The sequence below is a fragment of the Melanerpes formicivorus genome, unplaced genomic scaffold (assembly GCF_026170545.1).
Source record: "Melanerpes formicivorus ecotype bairdi unplaced genomic scaffold, bMelFor1.0.p_v2 SCAF_13, whole genome shotgun sequence".
Taxonomy (NCBI): Eukaryota; Metazoa; Chordata; class Aves; order Piciformes; family Picidae; genus Melanerpes; species Melanerpes formicivorus.
The window spans coordinates 12,967,540-12,981,581 of record NW_027142365.1 but is presented as its reverse complement, the minus strand read 5'-3'; the positions used below and the strand labels follow the sequence as shown (position 1 = coordinate 12,981,581).

At 40.8% G+C, this 14,042-nt stretch overlaps 1 protein-coding gene across 10 annotated transcripts in view; it reads left to right on the top strand.

Moving 5' to 3' along the window:
• Positions 1-13,454, top strand: part of EPC1 (enhancer of polycomb homolog 1) — a 64,607-nt gene extending 51,153 nt beyond the window's left edge. For 3 of the 10 annotated variants that reach the window (XM_068146234.1, XM_068146226.1, XM_068146230.1), the window contains 6 exons: positions 3,458-3,541; positions 9,570-9,688; positions 9,770-9,856; positions 10,522-10,663; positions 10,778-11,144; positions 12,104-13,454. In XM_068146234.1, the coding sequence (XP_068002335.1) occupies positions 3,458-3,541; positions 9,570-9,688; positions 9,770-9,856; positions 10,522-10,663; positions 10,778-11,144; positions 12,104-12,176 (872 nt within the window). In that variant the 3' untranslated portion in view covers positions 12,177-13,454. Of the gene's footprint in view, positions 1-3,457; positions 3,542-4,917; positions 4,952-9,569; positions 9,689-9,737; positions 9,857-10,521; positions 10,664-10,777; positions 11,145-12,103 lie in introns of those variants that run through there. The other 7 variants (XM_068146227.1, XM_068146232.1, XM_068146229.1 and 4 more) reach the window with 5 other exon arrangements.
• The last annotated feature ends 588 nt before the right edge of the window (positions 13,455-14,042 follow it).

Here is a 14,042-nt window from a genome sequence, read left to right as displayed (position 1 = left end):
ATCAGGTATCCAACATCTGTACTAAATCTTTTCTACTAGTCACTAGTGCAGACTTAGAAGCCTGTAGAGAGTTCCTGTTTCTCTTTCTTGGCTGTCTTTAAGGCTATAGGTGTGTGTTGTATGTTTTTTCAGTTTGTTTCTCATAGCCTTCTATTTATTTTGAAGTGGCAGTAGGGCTTTTTACCAGGGAACTATTATTAATGCATCTCTGTTTACAAAAATTCTTTTGTCCTTTCACTTCTGCCATGAGTTGTAGTCAAACCAGATGGCTTGCCTTTTGGATGAAGCTTATTCAGATTCAGTAGTGGCCCCACAGAGGTGGTTATATTACTGTTTATTGTACACCACTGCATGATAAGTTTTGTCTCTTTCTATATTAAAGAACTTTAGGGAAGTCTTGAGCTTTTTCCACCTTGTTTGAATGATCCAGACAATGTACTGCTGACATGGAAATACTGTTGTGGAAACCTTGCTTTTCAAGTCTGGTCTGTGTGTGTCCTGGCTTAACCCCAGCTGGCAGTTCAGCCCTCACAACCGCTCACTTGCTCCCCCCAGTGGGATATGAGAGAGAATTGAAAGAGGAAAGGGGAGAAAACTCTGAGTTGAGGTAAAGACCATTCAGTAAGTAAAGTAAAACAAGGAATTCATTCATTACTTTCACTGGCAGACAGGTGTTCAGCCATCTCTAGGAAAGCAAGGCACACACAACTCTTACTTGAGGAGAGAAATGCCACCACTCTGAATGTCACCAGCTTTTCCTCCTCCTTCCCCAGCCTTCTATGCTGAGCATGACATCATACAGTATGGAATATCGCAGAATCACCAAGGTTGGAAGAGACCTCAAAGATCATCAAGTCCAATCTGTCACCACAGACCTCATGACTAAACCATGGCACCAAGTGCCACGTCCAATCCCCTCTTGATCACACATCCTTTCAGCCAGTTAGGGTCAGCTGTCCCCCCTCTGTGTCCCTTTCCAGCTTCTTGTGCACATCCAGCCTGCTTGCTGGCAGGGTGGTGTGAGAAGCAGAAAAGCTCTTGAGGCTTTGGAGTAAGTACTGTTCAGCAATAACAAACATCCTGGTGTTACCAAATGCTTTTCAGCCCAAATCTGTAGCACTGCCCCGTACAAGCTACTGGCAATAAAATTATCTCAGCCAAAACACAGCTGGCACAGGCATAAAGTTAAAGTGGCATCTCAAGTCTTCTGTTAATCAACCAAAAATAAGCACAAACAAAAATGTTAAAGAATCCCTTACAATTTACTTATAGCGAGGCTCGCACTGGATTTGTCATATGCCAAAGGATAGGCTTTGGCAGGATCAAGAGGCCAAGAAAACTAGCATCACTTTTGAAGAGGGTGGTTCCTAAGTAGCTTTTGTCTTCTTGCAAAAAGACCCAATCTGGTGATCTTCAGGCATATGTTTTGCAGAACACCACTACAAAGCAGATGAGGGTGAAAGGATGGTTCTCGTGGAGGTGTAAGTTGTTCAGGGGGGAAGCTATTCACTGTCAGCATGCTGCAAGATTACTTCAGCAAAGGATCCTGTATTGTGACAATCTCGTCAGGTTTCTGTATCATGATCTTCAGAGGTAGAGCTTAAGTCTGGAATGTACAGTAGGAATGAGTATTTAGCTGAAGTATTTGTGTCCCAGGAATTCAGTCTTCCTTGTTAGAGTCATCAGGTTCTGCCTGGTAGTCTTTGAACTGCATCATTCCGCAGAGGGACTCTGCTTTCTTGATGTTACATTATTATTTTTGGAAGCTTGTATCTAGCAACCAAAAGATTGGGGCTTTAAAACTGTGCAACATGTGTAACTCTGTTGCAGCCTGATGTTCAGGAGGCAGACCAGGGATACCAGTCACTAGTGAAACATTTGAGCACTGGTTCCCAGGTTCTGCAGTAAGATCAGGCAACCTTCTGACTTCTTCATCCGGAAGATGGGCCACTTCAAAAAGAAAGTCTACAAGCTGTCAAGACTAAAGAAGCTAGCAATTAACTAGAGTTCACTCATGAAATGTATAATCCTTCCTTTGGGAAGAAGCATTAAGTATTCTGGAAGAAGCATTAAGTATTCTGGCAGAAGCCCTACTGAAAATTTGTAAGAGTTGTGATGCTTGATATTGTAGATCTTACTGCATGGGAAAAACTGCAGGCATCTGGAACAGAGCAGTTTAGCTTGTGTTTTGTTGTGAACTAGAGGTTGAGATGATATGCTGCAAGTTGTGCTTTGCTATTCTGTACTACTTCTGCACAAATTGCTTAGAAATAAGTTTTTCCCAGTAAACTTGGATTCTTTTTGGGTTTTGTATCTCTTAATCTGCTTTTTAAAAGCAAGTTTGCACACTTGGCTATCTATCAAGATTGTGAGCTAGGCTTCTACTTCCCACATGTGTGTTAAGCATTTCCATTTCCAAATTTGTCGTGTTCCTTGAGAGATCTGAACTGGTTTTTTTGGTGTTCTCATTAAGAATACCTAACACGCATCTTCAGGCAGTTTTCTTCCTGAGAAGAAGCAGGAAGAAGGTTCTCAATCCTTGTGACAGTTCCTTGCACCAGATTAAGAGGACTTGTCCTACCTTTTCATTGCTTTTATGCCATCAGTGGGTTTTGTTTAAATCTCTTTATTTATCTGTGTCTGTCATAGTGTCAACACTGCTATGTATTTTAGTGGTTTCCCTTTCCCAAATGCTTATTTTCACATTGTCGGATAAACCTCATCATGAGAAGTGCTGATATTTGTCAGGGCCATTACCAGTGGTCATTGGCTCACCTGTGGCTGAGATGTTGAGATCCTAGTTGAAGCAGCATTGGCCTTGAGAGTAACGTGTCTATAGCCTGCTCTAGGCTTAGTTGAAGGAGACAATCTTAAAAGACCCTTTTAGTTAGGGAAATGCGACTGGAAATGAAGAAAGAGTGAATACTAAAACATCTGAACACCTCTGGAGGCTTTGTAGTTACACTGGATTTTCTCATTCAGCTTCAGTTCAGTTGGAGTTCTACCTTGCTCCCAAGTGCTGGATCTTTGGGCTAGTGTGAACTGTTATGCTTTGCATCCCATACAAATATGGCCATAATCGTAACGGTGGAGTAAACTGTCTGCACCCCAAAGGGCCTCTGACATTTTGGTGGAAATTGATATTAAGAATGGTGGGCAAACAAGTATAAATGCATAGCAAGCATTTCTAGCCACCATTCAGTGGCTAGTAAAAGTCTTCATTAGTTTATTTCCTGCCTATTTTTCTTCCCCTACCAAGTAGGGTGTACATACATAGATCTTTTATCTAGTTCATGACTTCTAAGTCCAGAGTTCTGCTGTTAGGAATTTTGCACTTAAGTTCTGTTGGGCTGAAGTATAAGGCTGTTGTAGTAATAATAAGGGTGTCATGATTTATGTTCTCATAGTCTCTAATAATGGTATATTTAAGTAAACTCAATCTTGAACTTCTTTTCAGAAAGTGAAACATCTTTGGGCCTGGTGCATCAAATGCTAAATCACACTGATGGCTCTAAGTCTCTCCAATCTTCTGAACTCACTGGTGAGAACTTGCTGTACAGTAGAAAATCTTTAACCAGGCAATGTAAACCAGATAACATCTCTCATGAGACAGAGATTTAAAAAATGTGGTGTTCTGGATTACTTAGTGCTGTGACTGTTTGCTTTGCATGCACTTTGGCATTAGTAACCACTGACTGTTGTGGTATACGGCAGGGAGGTGATGCTCTTATTTCCTTTAAGAAAACATTGTAAGCTGATCTGTCATGTCACCCTTTCACATGCTTCAGCAGTTCTGTACTTGATGGGGTTTCTCAATTGGAAGCTTTAGTTGTGTGATCTTTCTTGTTACCTTATCAAAACTGCCTTTTTACTGGCCATCACCTTGGCTGGAAGGATCAGGGAATCCAGTACTCTGAATGAATTTTTAGAGATTGGTTGAACCCAATATAATCTTGATGCTTCAGTTTTCCTACTGAAATAACATTTCTCCTTGTGAGAACGGGTACATAACTTGGTGTTAGGAAGCAACTGCTTTTTGAAGTTACTCTAATTAATACTCCTCTCTTCAGATGTTTTGACAGGACTGAAGCACTTGCTGAAAGATTTCATTAAGCTGTTTAAGTCTCTCAGTATTAAAATTTAAACTTTATTAAAACAGACAAAAAACAGCAAAACCAACTTAACTTGAATAGCTCACTGTATTTACACAAAGCTTGCTCAGTTTCCCTGGCAAATCCAGTGAACATCTTCCAGTCAAGAAATCGGAAGGAATGCCAGTAGAGGGACCAGGAGTTGACATGTGCACTTCCTGCTTTCCAGGATGAGGTTCCTGGTTTCTAGGGAAATGTGGAGAGTAGTAACTACTAAGTCACCTTGCAGCAAAACTTGGAGCAGTAGTCAGGAGGGAGGCTCTGACTGTTCACCATTCAAAAACTTAACCTGTTTGTACAAGTGCTGCAGCTAGCTCTTCAGCTCACTGCTCTCAGCCACTTCTGGGAAGGACTTGTGTTTTCAGAAAAGCTAAGCATTGTAAGGCCAGTACACATTAAATGCTGTGCTAAAACTAGTTAGCACTGTAAAAATAGCTTTATATTGCAGTATAAAACCACTGAGAAATGTTGAGATGTCTATTGACAGTGTAACTGTGTGCTTCAGAAAATGCCTGTGGAGTATCAGCATCCTACACAATTTGGTAGATAGGTAAACAGAATCATCTAATAGCGAGATTTCATTCAGTGAGCAAAAGATTGATATGTGATTATCCCAGAGATTACAAACATCTTGCTTATAGCTATGTAAATGATTATAGGAAAGCATTCTTAGTGTAGTGTTGTGTTAAAAAGCAGATACTAAGCAGTCATTTATCCTGTCACTCAGTCTCAGTAACATACAGTGTTTCTTTCTTTGTATTCATAGGTGCAAATTTGTGAAGCTGCTTCTCCTAACTTCCAATCACTTTGCAGTACGTGAGCCAGAAAACATTGCTCTTACTTGCTGCCCAAGTGTAGCTTTAATACAGCTGCAGAATAGCTGTGTGTGCAGTGCTGAGCTCTTAAATGCTGGGGCTAAGAGTATGACATAAAGGACTAAATTAAAATCCTGGAGGTTGTCTCCACTGAAATGTTACAGCTTTAGTGAGCATTCTACCAGAACCAATCCAAAAGCATACTGAGTTCTAATTGTTCTGGTTCAAACCAGTATGCTGCAAACATGCAAGCAAGAAGCATTCATGTAGCCTAGTCTGAGTAAAACCTGAGCTACTCATCTTCTGCAACCATCTTGATGTGGATAATTCCAGGTAGGGATGTGCCTTGAAGGTTCCTAGTGTTTAAGGTTAGGAAAGGGGTTGGGTTAGGTTAACTTAGGGAGTTAGGAGCCTTGCACAAATTACTGAAAGTTTCTTGAAAAGTGTGTAGAAGTTCTGAGGGAAAGTACGGTTGGTAGCTGTGAAAGACAGCTGAGACCTTCTGAAATGACAGTGTTCTTATCTGTAGCCTAGCAGCAGTGTGGTTGAGATATTCCCATCTCCATCCCCTGTTGGATTCTGTGTAGTGAACAAAGCTGGCTGCTCTGCCACTGTCCAATTCAGTAAATTCTGGAGTACTAAATAGTGGCCCCAGCGTGCTGGTCGACAGGAGTCTATAAGCACTGCAGTCCTGTCTAGGGTTGATGAAGCAAGAATCTGTTCTGAAATGTCCTGTGTTGTCTTCAGTCACTGAATGTTACACTTTGTCCACTAGATGCTGTTGTTCACTTGTCTGTTGCTTTACTAATTCTCTTTAAAGCCTTGAAGGTCTCCAGAAATAGCAGGAATGTGGAACTTTGTGTAGCAATACTCTTCTGAGTTGCCAGAAACATGGTGCAGAAGAGGTCTAGGCTTGCTTCTTGCATGCAGCTTTTTTTCAGGCAGGTGAAGGCCAATGCATGACACACAAATACAATTATTCAATTTTGGTACTTCTTTATTTACCTTCTTTCTCTGATACAGATGAAAGATTTTTGGCTGTGTCCTATGTCTTCTTTAGAATAAAACCAAGTAGTAGTAATAAAAATTCTGGAAGAAGATTCTTGGGCACACTGTCACTGTGTTTTTAGACAACATGATGGTAGCAAGTTATTAAGCTTCACATCTGTGTAGTTGCATCTGGCTTTGCAAGCCACATAATTAATTAACAGGTACCTTCTTACAGTCTAGAATGCATTCTACTTCTGAATTGCTTTTTTAAAAAGGACAATGAACTTAGAATAGCTCTTAGAAGTTTAGGACTGTGCCTGTAGGTGTAAAGGGACAGCACTCTGCTGAGCCATACCTCTTGATTTCCTCAGAAGGCCTTCTTCAACTCCTGTCGCAATAGAGCATGTAAAGTTAAATAGGATGGATTATTTTGTGGAGTATGTACAGCATTTTTTTTTTGTGGGGTAGTGCTCATTTCAGGAGCAATGTGTCTCAGTCTTATATTCTCAGTTGAAGTGTAGTATAGACTGTATAGAGCAGGAGGGGAGGAAGCCCACTGACAGTGTTGGTGAGCAGAACATTGAGTTAGAAGCGGAGTAAAATATGCTCTCCTCATTTGCATGGTGCCTTTTGGTTTGCATAGTTCTCAGTAGCGGTGATGTTCTCAATAAAACCTTCACTGTAGTACTTCTTTAGCATGGAGAGGGAAGAGCTAGTTTTATGAGCTATGGTCTGTAACCTCTTTGGGTACAGGAGCACATCTGGATGTGCAGTGGAATGGGACATGAGTATAAATCATATTTGTCACAGGACTGTTTGTCACAGTCCTTTATGCGCAGGATTGTGTTTCTAAACTGGGTATGACTCATTAATTCAGAATCTCACAATGAATCTTTGCTAGTGTTGTAAATGGTGTTTTGAAATGTTTAGTGGACTTCTAACTTTAATAAAGGAAGCAGCAGAAATGTCCTGAATGTTTTAAGATAAGCTGAAAACCATGAAAGAAGTTGAGTGCCTTTTTCAGACAGGACAGGTAATCAACCATTTCTATTGCATTTCCAAGGTGATACATGTAACTCTTTAGATATTTGAGCAGAAGTAAGAGCAGCAGTGTGAATGTAGATGAGGGTGATGGTCATAGTGGGGCTCTGCTGTGATTTGCTTGCTTTGACAGCTTTATAACTTTTCTTGTGGTGGGAAACTTTTAGCTGTAAGGGTTGCAGGCTACTTAAAGCAAAACATCCTGAAACGCAATTGAAAAATGCAGTTGTTCTCAAGGTCGCTTACAGAAAGAATGGTGAGCACCTAAACTGTGCTAAACATAAACTACTGATTTGCCAAAAGAAAACAGTTCTTGGGAACTGGTCAAAGCAACATAGGTTGATTGTACTTAATAAACTCATGGTTAAAATAAAAAATTGTGCTAAAGACTTGAAAACTGAAGGGGACAAAAGTGAGACAGTTACCACACTGGACATCTTAGTCTTAATTCAGTCAGAGGTGGTGGTTTAACATAGCCTTTTTTGCCCATTTTCCTCTTGGCCAACCTGTGAGTTGTCCTTATTTGCATCCCATATACAACCTATTCCTAAGCAGTTTATTTACAGGAACCATCAGCATTGTTGGCACTGTGCTGGATAAACCATACCACATCTATGTTTTAGGGGGGTTGAAAAAAACTAAAACCATTTAATGAAGTCACTACTAACTGGTGTACATAAATTAAATATCTATCAGTACCAGAACAGTGAATCCATTTTTTTTCTCCTTTGCTGCTTCCTTCTGAGCTTCCTACAAGCTAATCTGTGTGCTACAGCTTTCTTGCTCTAACTTCTGTGTTTGGTGACAACAACAACAAAAGACCTAATATCATGGGCTTTTAATTTATATAAAATAGGACTAAAATTAAACCAGCTAGCTCCTGAATAGTAGCTTTTGTCTTTCTTTTTAGTAAGGGCATTTATGAATGGTGTTACTACTAAGCTATTTCCCTAGGAATAACTTCAAAAGACTGAAGAAATGAAGCAAGTTCAAGTAAAATTTAAGTGTAAGAGTATTGGGAAGTAATTTGTCACTTAGAGCAACACAAAATAAGTGTCACATCCCTACTTGCTGAAGAATGTTACTTAAAAAGAAATAAAGCTTAATTGCTGGAAAAAAAAACACTCTAATTTCAAGTTCAGAGATAACAAAGTGCTGGCAATAATTGAGTACTATTTCCACTTCATCAGAAAGATTTGGAACAATATTTTAGCCCCCCCCAAAATGAAATGGTCGTAAGTGGACTGGAGAAATGCATGCTCAGCAGCTTACTCTTGAGCTTTCCAAATAGTAATTCTTACTTTGGTTAGCCACTTGTACAGCTTTGTACAGACTTGCAAGGTAAGGTACACTTACTCTGCAGAATTTTGTTTTCTCCAGAAGCAGGAGGTGATTCTAGTTGGCATAGAAACAGATTGATTTTTATTTCTTCAGGCAATCGTTCTAGAAGTTCAGATATTGTTTACAGCACTTATTTGGGAGCATCTGAAGATAAAACTGAAGGGAAAATCTGAAAGGTGCATCCTTGGCCAAACTTGCAAGGGGGGAATCGCATTCCAGCCTTGATTCAGTTTGAAATTGAAAACTGAGGCTGCTTTCATGGAATGCTATGAATCATAGAATGTTAGGTGTTGGAAGGGACTTACAGAGATCACAGAGTTCAACCCCCCTGCGAAGCATTTTGGGAATGTAATACTTGGACTCAATGATCTTTGAGGTCTCTTCCAACCTTAGGAATACTGAATTACTTCTTTCTTTGTGGGTATGATTATTAGAAAAATCCATCCAAAAAAGCCAAAACCCCACAACACACACAAAAAGGTTTACAAAGTTAATGAATGATGTTGCTTCAACAAGGCTTCCCATTGTGAATCTGTGGGAAGAGCACTGGGTTGTATCAGTTGTCTGCTGGTGGGGTATCTGGGTGAGACTCCAATTGAGGTGGTGTGCACTGTGGTCACCTTGCAGAGATTTGAGAGAGAAGGATGTGGTTCTATCCAGTTCCATAGTGATGGGGTTCTTTGTGCATGTGTGAGTAAAACCAACTTAAATACTGTACTGGATAGCTTGCACAGTTCTAAACATACCCCATTTAAAATTTTAAACCAAATTCTAGCTGTAGGTGCTCACTGCCTTTGAAACACTTGCTGTATAGAGAGGGCTGGGAGCATGCAGCTCCCAAGCTTTGCATATAAACCAATAGTGCAGATACTGGAGTTTCACAAAGTGACAACAGTGATGCCACTTCTACCTGCTATTACTTTTTACTCAGAGGATTTTTGGTGGGTTTGACTGTGTTCTGATTCCCTCCTCCCTCTCTCCTTGGTATCTTGAACAATTAAAGCCTGTATGCTAAAAAGAGCTTAGAAAAGGGAGGGCTTAATGTGAGCAAAAGTTTCTAGGAGGATGATGGCCTTAAGGCCATAAAGGTGCTTTGAAGCTCTTAAGAACTTGCTGTGGTGTATGATTACTCCTATTTATTTATTTATTCTTAGGATTATGAAATAGATGTTTCTATACACAAGAGCTACGTGTTTTGATGTAGTATTTTCTCGTTTTATATCTTGTTCAGCATTTACAGCCGAACAATACCAGCAGCATCAACAGCAACTGGCACTAATGCAGAAACAGCAGCTTGCACAAATTCATCAACAGCAAGCAAATAATAATTCCTCTGCCAACACATCACAGGTGAGGGATTTGTCTGTGCTATGATTTATCCCTCATTGTTTCCCACCAGGGTTCATCTCTAATTGTCAACTGTTGCCATAGAACCTTGAAACTAACCAACAGGAAAGTGGCTTTCGCCTGAATCTACATCATAGCCATTCTGTAAAGTGTTTAGAAGGGACACTGCAGGTGAGTGTGGCAGGCATTGCCTCTGCTCCCTCTTAACAAAACAAAAACAAAACAAACAAAAAAGATTTGTCAGTCAAATAATGAACATTTCAAAGCCTTTAAAATATGAATTGCAGAGCTCTCCAGCCATGTCATTATCCTCTTGGTAGTGGGGGATTTTTAGAGCAGGATTTTTAGTTAATAGCTAAAGCTAACTCCTAAATGTATCCTCCATGCAGCTGTGGAAGTGTCTGCTGCTAATAAAACATGTGGTGATGGCGGTGCTGATGGACACACAAAGGTTCAGAAGTTGTTAGCAATCTGAACCTCTGAGTCTGTGAACTGGGTTTGGAGTTTCATGCAAACAAGTTGGCCCGTGAAACAAATGTTGTTCTGTATAACTATATAAATTAGGGAAGAAGTTTCTCTTGCACTTTAAATAGCAATGGGGATTTTCTTCTCTGTTGTTACAATGGAGCTAGAAGTGCATGGAAAAAATAAATCACAGTTTGGATTTGAACTGGTTGTACCAAATGCTGGCAGTTTGGTCTGAGAGAATGTCTGGGCCACAGTTGTGATTTACATGTATGATCTTTTGCTTTACTAGTTTGTGTAACTTTAAAATGGGAAGAGTACTGACCTTTGGAAACCTCAATTACATACATTTGCCACCATTGTTCTTTTAGGGTTTTGTTTCCAAGACACTGGATTCTGTTAGTGCTCAGTTTGCTGCTTCAGCTTTGGTTACATCAGAACAACTGATGGGATTCAAAATGAAGGATGATGTGGTGCTTGGAATTGGGGTGAATGGCATTCTTCAAGCCTCAGGTATGCAGCCATTTGTCAGAATTTATTGTCTCTTGATTTTTTACAATGGAGATAGAGCTGTCTGTAGTTGAGTGTTCTGAAAAATGAGTTTATTGTTTTGTTTCTCTTTTGCAGGAGTGTACAAGGGCTTACACCTCAGTAGTACTACACCTACAGCACTTGTCCATACAAGTTCATCACCAACAGCAGGTTCAGCCTTGTTACAGCCTTCAAATATAACGCAGACTTCAAGTTCCCACAGTGCACTGAGTCACCAAGTAACTGCTGCCAATTCTGCAACAACTCAGGTCCTGATTGGGAACAACATTCGATTAACTGTACCCTCATCAGTTGCCACTGTAAACTCTATAACCACACTCAATGCACGACATATACCTAGGACTTTAAGTGCTGTTCCATCGTCTGCCTTAAAGCTGGCTGCAGCAACAAATTGTCAGGTGCCCAAGGTCCCAGCTTCATCCTCGGTGGATGCCGTACCAAGGTAGGTTTTGTGTCTGCTCGTGTTTTCCAGTCTGTCTTTGGCTTGGTAAATATCTTCAGGGCAAATAAGAAAAGTTGTATGAGAACAGGCTGGCTTCAGTTACAGTTGCTTACAGTGGTGGTCAGAAGGGGCTGTTTGGGAAGGGATGCAAGAACAGGCAGACTTTGAGGGCTTTGCAGTGTGTTCTGCTGGCCACCAGATCAGAAACAAGCATTACCTGAAAAGTGAAGTTTATGATCCGTTAGCACGATACAGCATGCCAATGTGCTCCACTGTTGAGCATGGCTTTGGGCTCTTAGGTTCTGTGTGAAGGTTGAACTGTTCCAGAATTCAATGTGTATGTCCTCACAAGGCAGTCTGCCAGCAGCAGCTGTAGGGTAATGTTGGTCTCAGCTGTGTTTGAAAGTGTTGCCTTACTAATTTGAACACCACAGAAGACTTCAGTAGATGTACTGCACTTCGTGTATCTCAAAATTGGAGAGAAGTATTTGTCCTGTTCTTTAGTAGCCACATTCATTGCCAAATCACTGTTCTTCTGTCATCTTAATCAGTTTAAGATAGATAGGTAGAAGATGAATAAAAAATAGGTTAAACAGGATGTCAGTTCAGCATTTCCTCAGTCCCAGATTCTGTAACTAGTGACTTCAGCAGCTTACTGCACGTTTTCTGCTCCTCCAGCACAAATGTTGGTGCTTAGAATACTCTTTGTTTCCTGTATGGCACGTTGACTTATGGGGAGTTTTTACAGCTGGCACTAGAGTGTGAACACTTCACAAGCAGTCGCTGCTGGGAGTGAAGCACACAGTAAACGTGGAAGTGCAGGTCGAGTGCGTTTCAAGCCTAGGCCCTTTTTGCCTTAGCTGCATTTTAGCAGCTGTCTGGTGCTGGCAAGCAGTTGTCTGTGGAACAGCTTTTGCTCCGTGTCCAGCCTTGTGAACCCTCTGCCGTTCTGTCAACAGGGAGAACCACGAAGCGGAGAAGCCAGCACTGAACAATATAGCGGACAACACAGTAGCAATGGAGGTGACGTAGTTTCCACGGGAGGGGACTGCAGCCTTGGGGACTCGTTTAGGTGCTATGCATCAGTAGCATTTTGAATGCAAGGGATGATGGAATGCCGCACATTGCGTTTCCATGGCAGCTGTGGGGGACTTGACAGCAATGCACATCTCTCATGCTTTGGTTTTTCTTTTCTTACTGTTAATAGGAAAGAATCAACATCTGTAAATGAACAATACAGCAATTATCTGTACAGTACTGCATATTTGTAATACCCTTGTATATATGTTACTTGAATACAAAACTGTTCATTTGTGATGCTTTGCACTTGGGGCGGGGCGGGGAGGGAGGGAAACAAACTGCAACAAAGTAAGAGTGTGAGATGTGAGATTGTATAGAGATGAAAAAGTGTCATCACATCCTGTGCATGGTGCGGAACCTGCTGTTTTATCTATTTATTGTGCCGTGTTTACAGTTTTTTGTACACTGTACCTTCATTGGTTCCTGTGCTGTAGTAAATGTGTTAGGTAGCCGTGGACTCCTTGGTATTTTGTAAATGGTATAACATAACTTGGTTCCCCTCTGGGTCCCTGAGTTTTCTGTGTAACATGTGAAAAATGGTGACATACATACAGAATCTTTTGAAAAGGCATCAGTTTCAAATCGGGGAATGTACTGTTAATGGGGATCTTCCTGTCTGAGCATCTAAGGCAAGTAACAAGCTAATAATGAAGTCTGAGTTCTCCCATCCTAGCTTGTCCACAGGCATGTGGGCGGTTTCTGGTACTTAAAGCACTAAGATTATGTTGCTGCTCCCCTCGTTAGTCCCATTTCCTTGCACACCAAAAAGTGTTAGTATGCAAACGGAGTCCTTACAACTGGAGTTTTTATGTTGTCTTGCCCTTTTTTGAAGACATTGTATTTTTTTATTGTATAACTGTTTTTAAGACTTCATTCTTTACTTGTTCTTAAGAAAAAAAAGGATATAAGGGAGAAGAATGCAGTAATTGCTGTACGTGTATCATCATTCCAGTTTCTAAAACAGCCAGCTTTTTTCCTTTTAAGATTCTCCAGAAGGCTGCAAGGCCAGAACCACAACTATCGGGTGCCTTCCTTTGGAAATATTTGACCTCTCTTCTGTGAAGAGAATGGTACTTAACAGACTACTATTAGTGCTTTGTCAGTACCGAAGTCTGAATGCCCACTCCAATGGCATACATTATCCTTAAGGTTTTTAATCCCACCTGGAAAAATTGTGACAGAACTCTCACAAAATAAACCCAGGGCATTACATGTTGACAAAAAAAACAAGTGTGGTTGTGTTTTTTAATGGAAAGTTCTGTAATTGTTCCTGCTTTTACCCAGAGGATTTGATCTGCTGGGGTAGCCGTTCTGGAATAAGGGTTATAGGGTGGCAGCTGTCAAGGCTTTTACCTATGATAACACTGGAGGCAGTGGTGGGGGGAAAGGTGGTTTTATTGATACTGTTGTGGAAACTCAGTGTTGCTAGAAGGGTCTTACACTAGTGGGAAGTGTCCTAATCTTGAGGGTTTTATAAAGACAACCTGTGAGGTACTGCCAGATACAGGTAAACAAATGTCAGAATGAACAGCTGGAGAAATGGCTTCTAGAAGCAGAGGCTGTCGACAGGGTATGGCTTAAAACAGCTGGGTTAGTCCATACAAAAAAAACCCTCCCATAATATTCTGAACAAGTGATGGAATACTGCTGCTTCAGGAGGAGTTGTGATGAGAGAAGGTAAGTGCTCAGGTAGCTAAAGCTCAAATACTCATGTCCTCTTCTTGAGTGAAGTGAATCCAATGGTGCCGATTCAAACTGTGTACATTGTGGTGCTGCTTGGTTGCATTTTCAGTGGGTATTGTATAGTAATATTTGCTG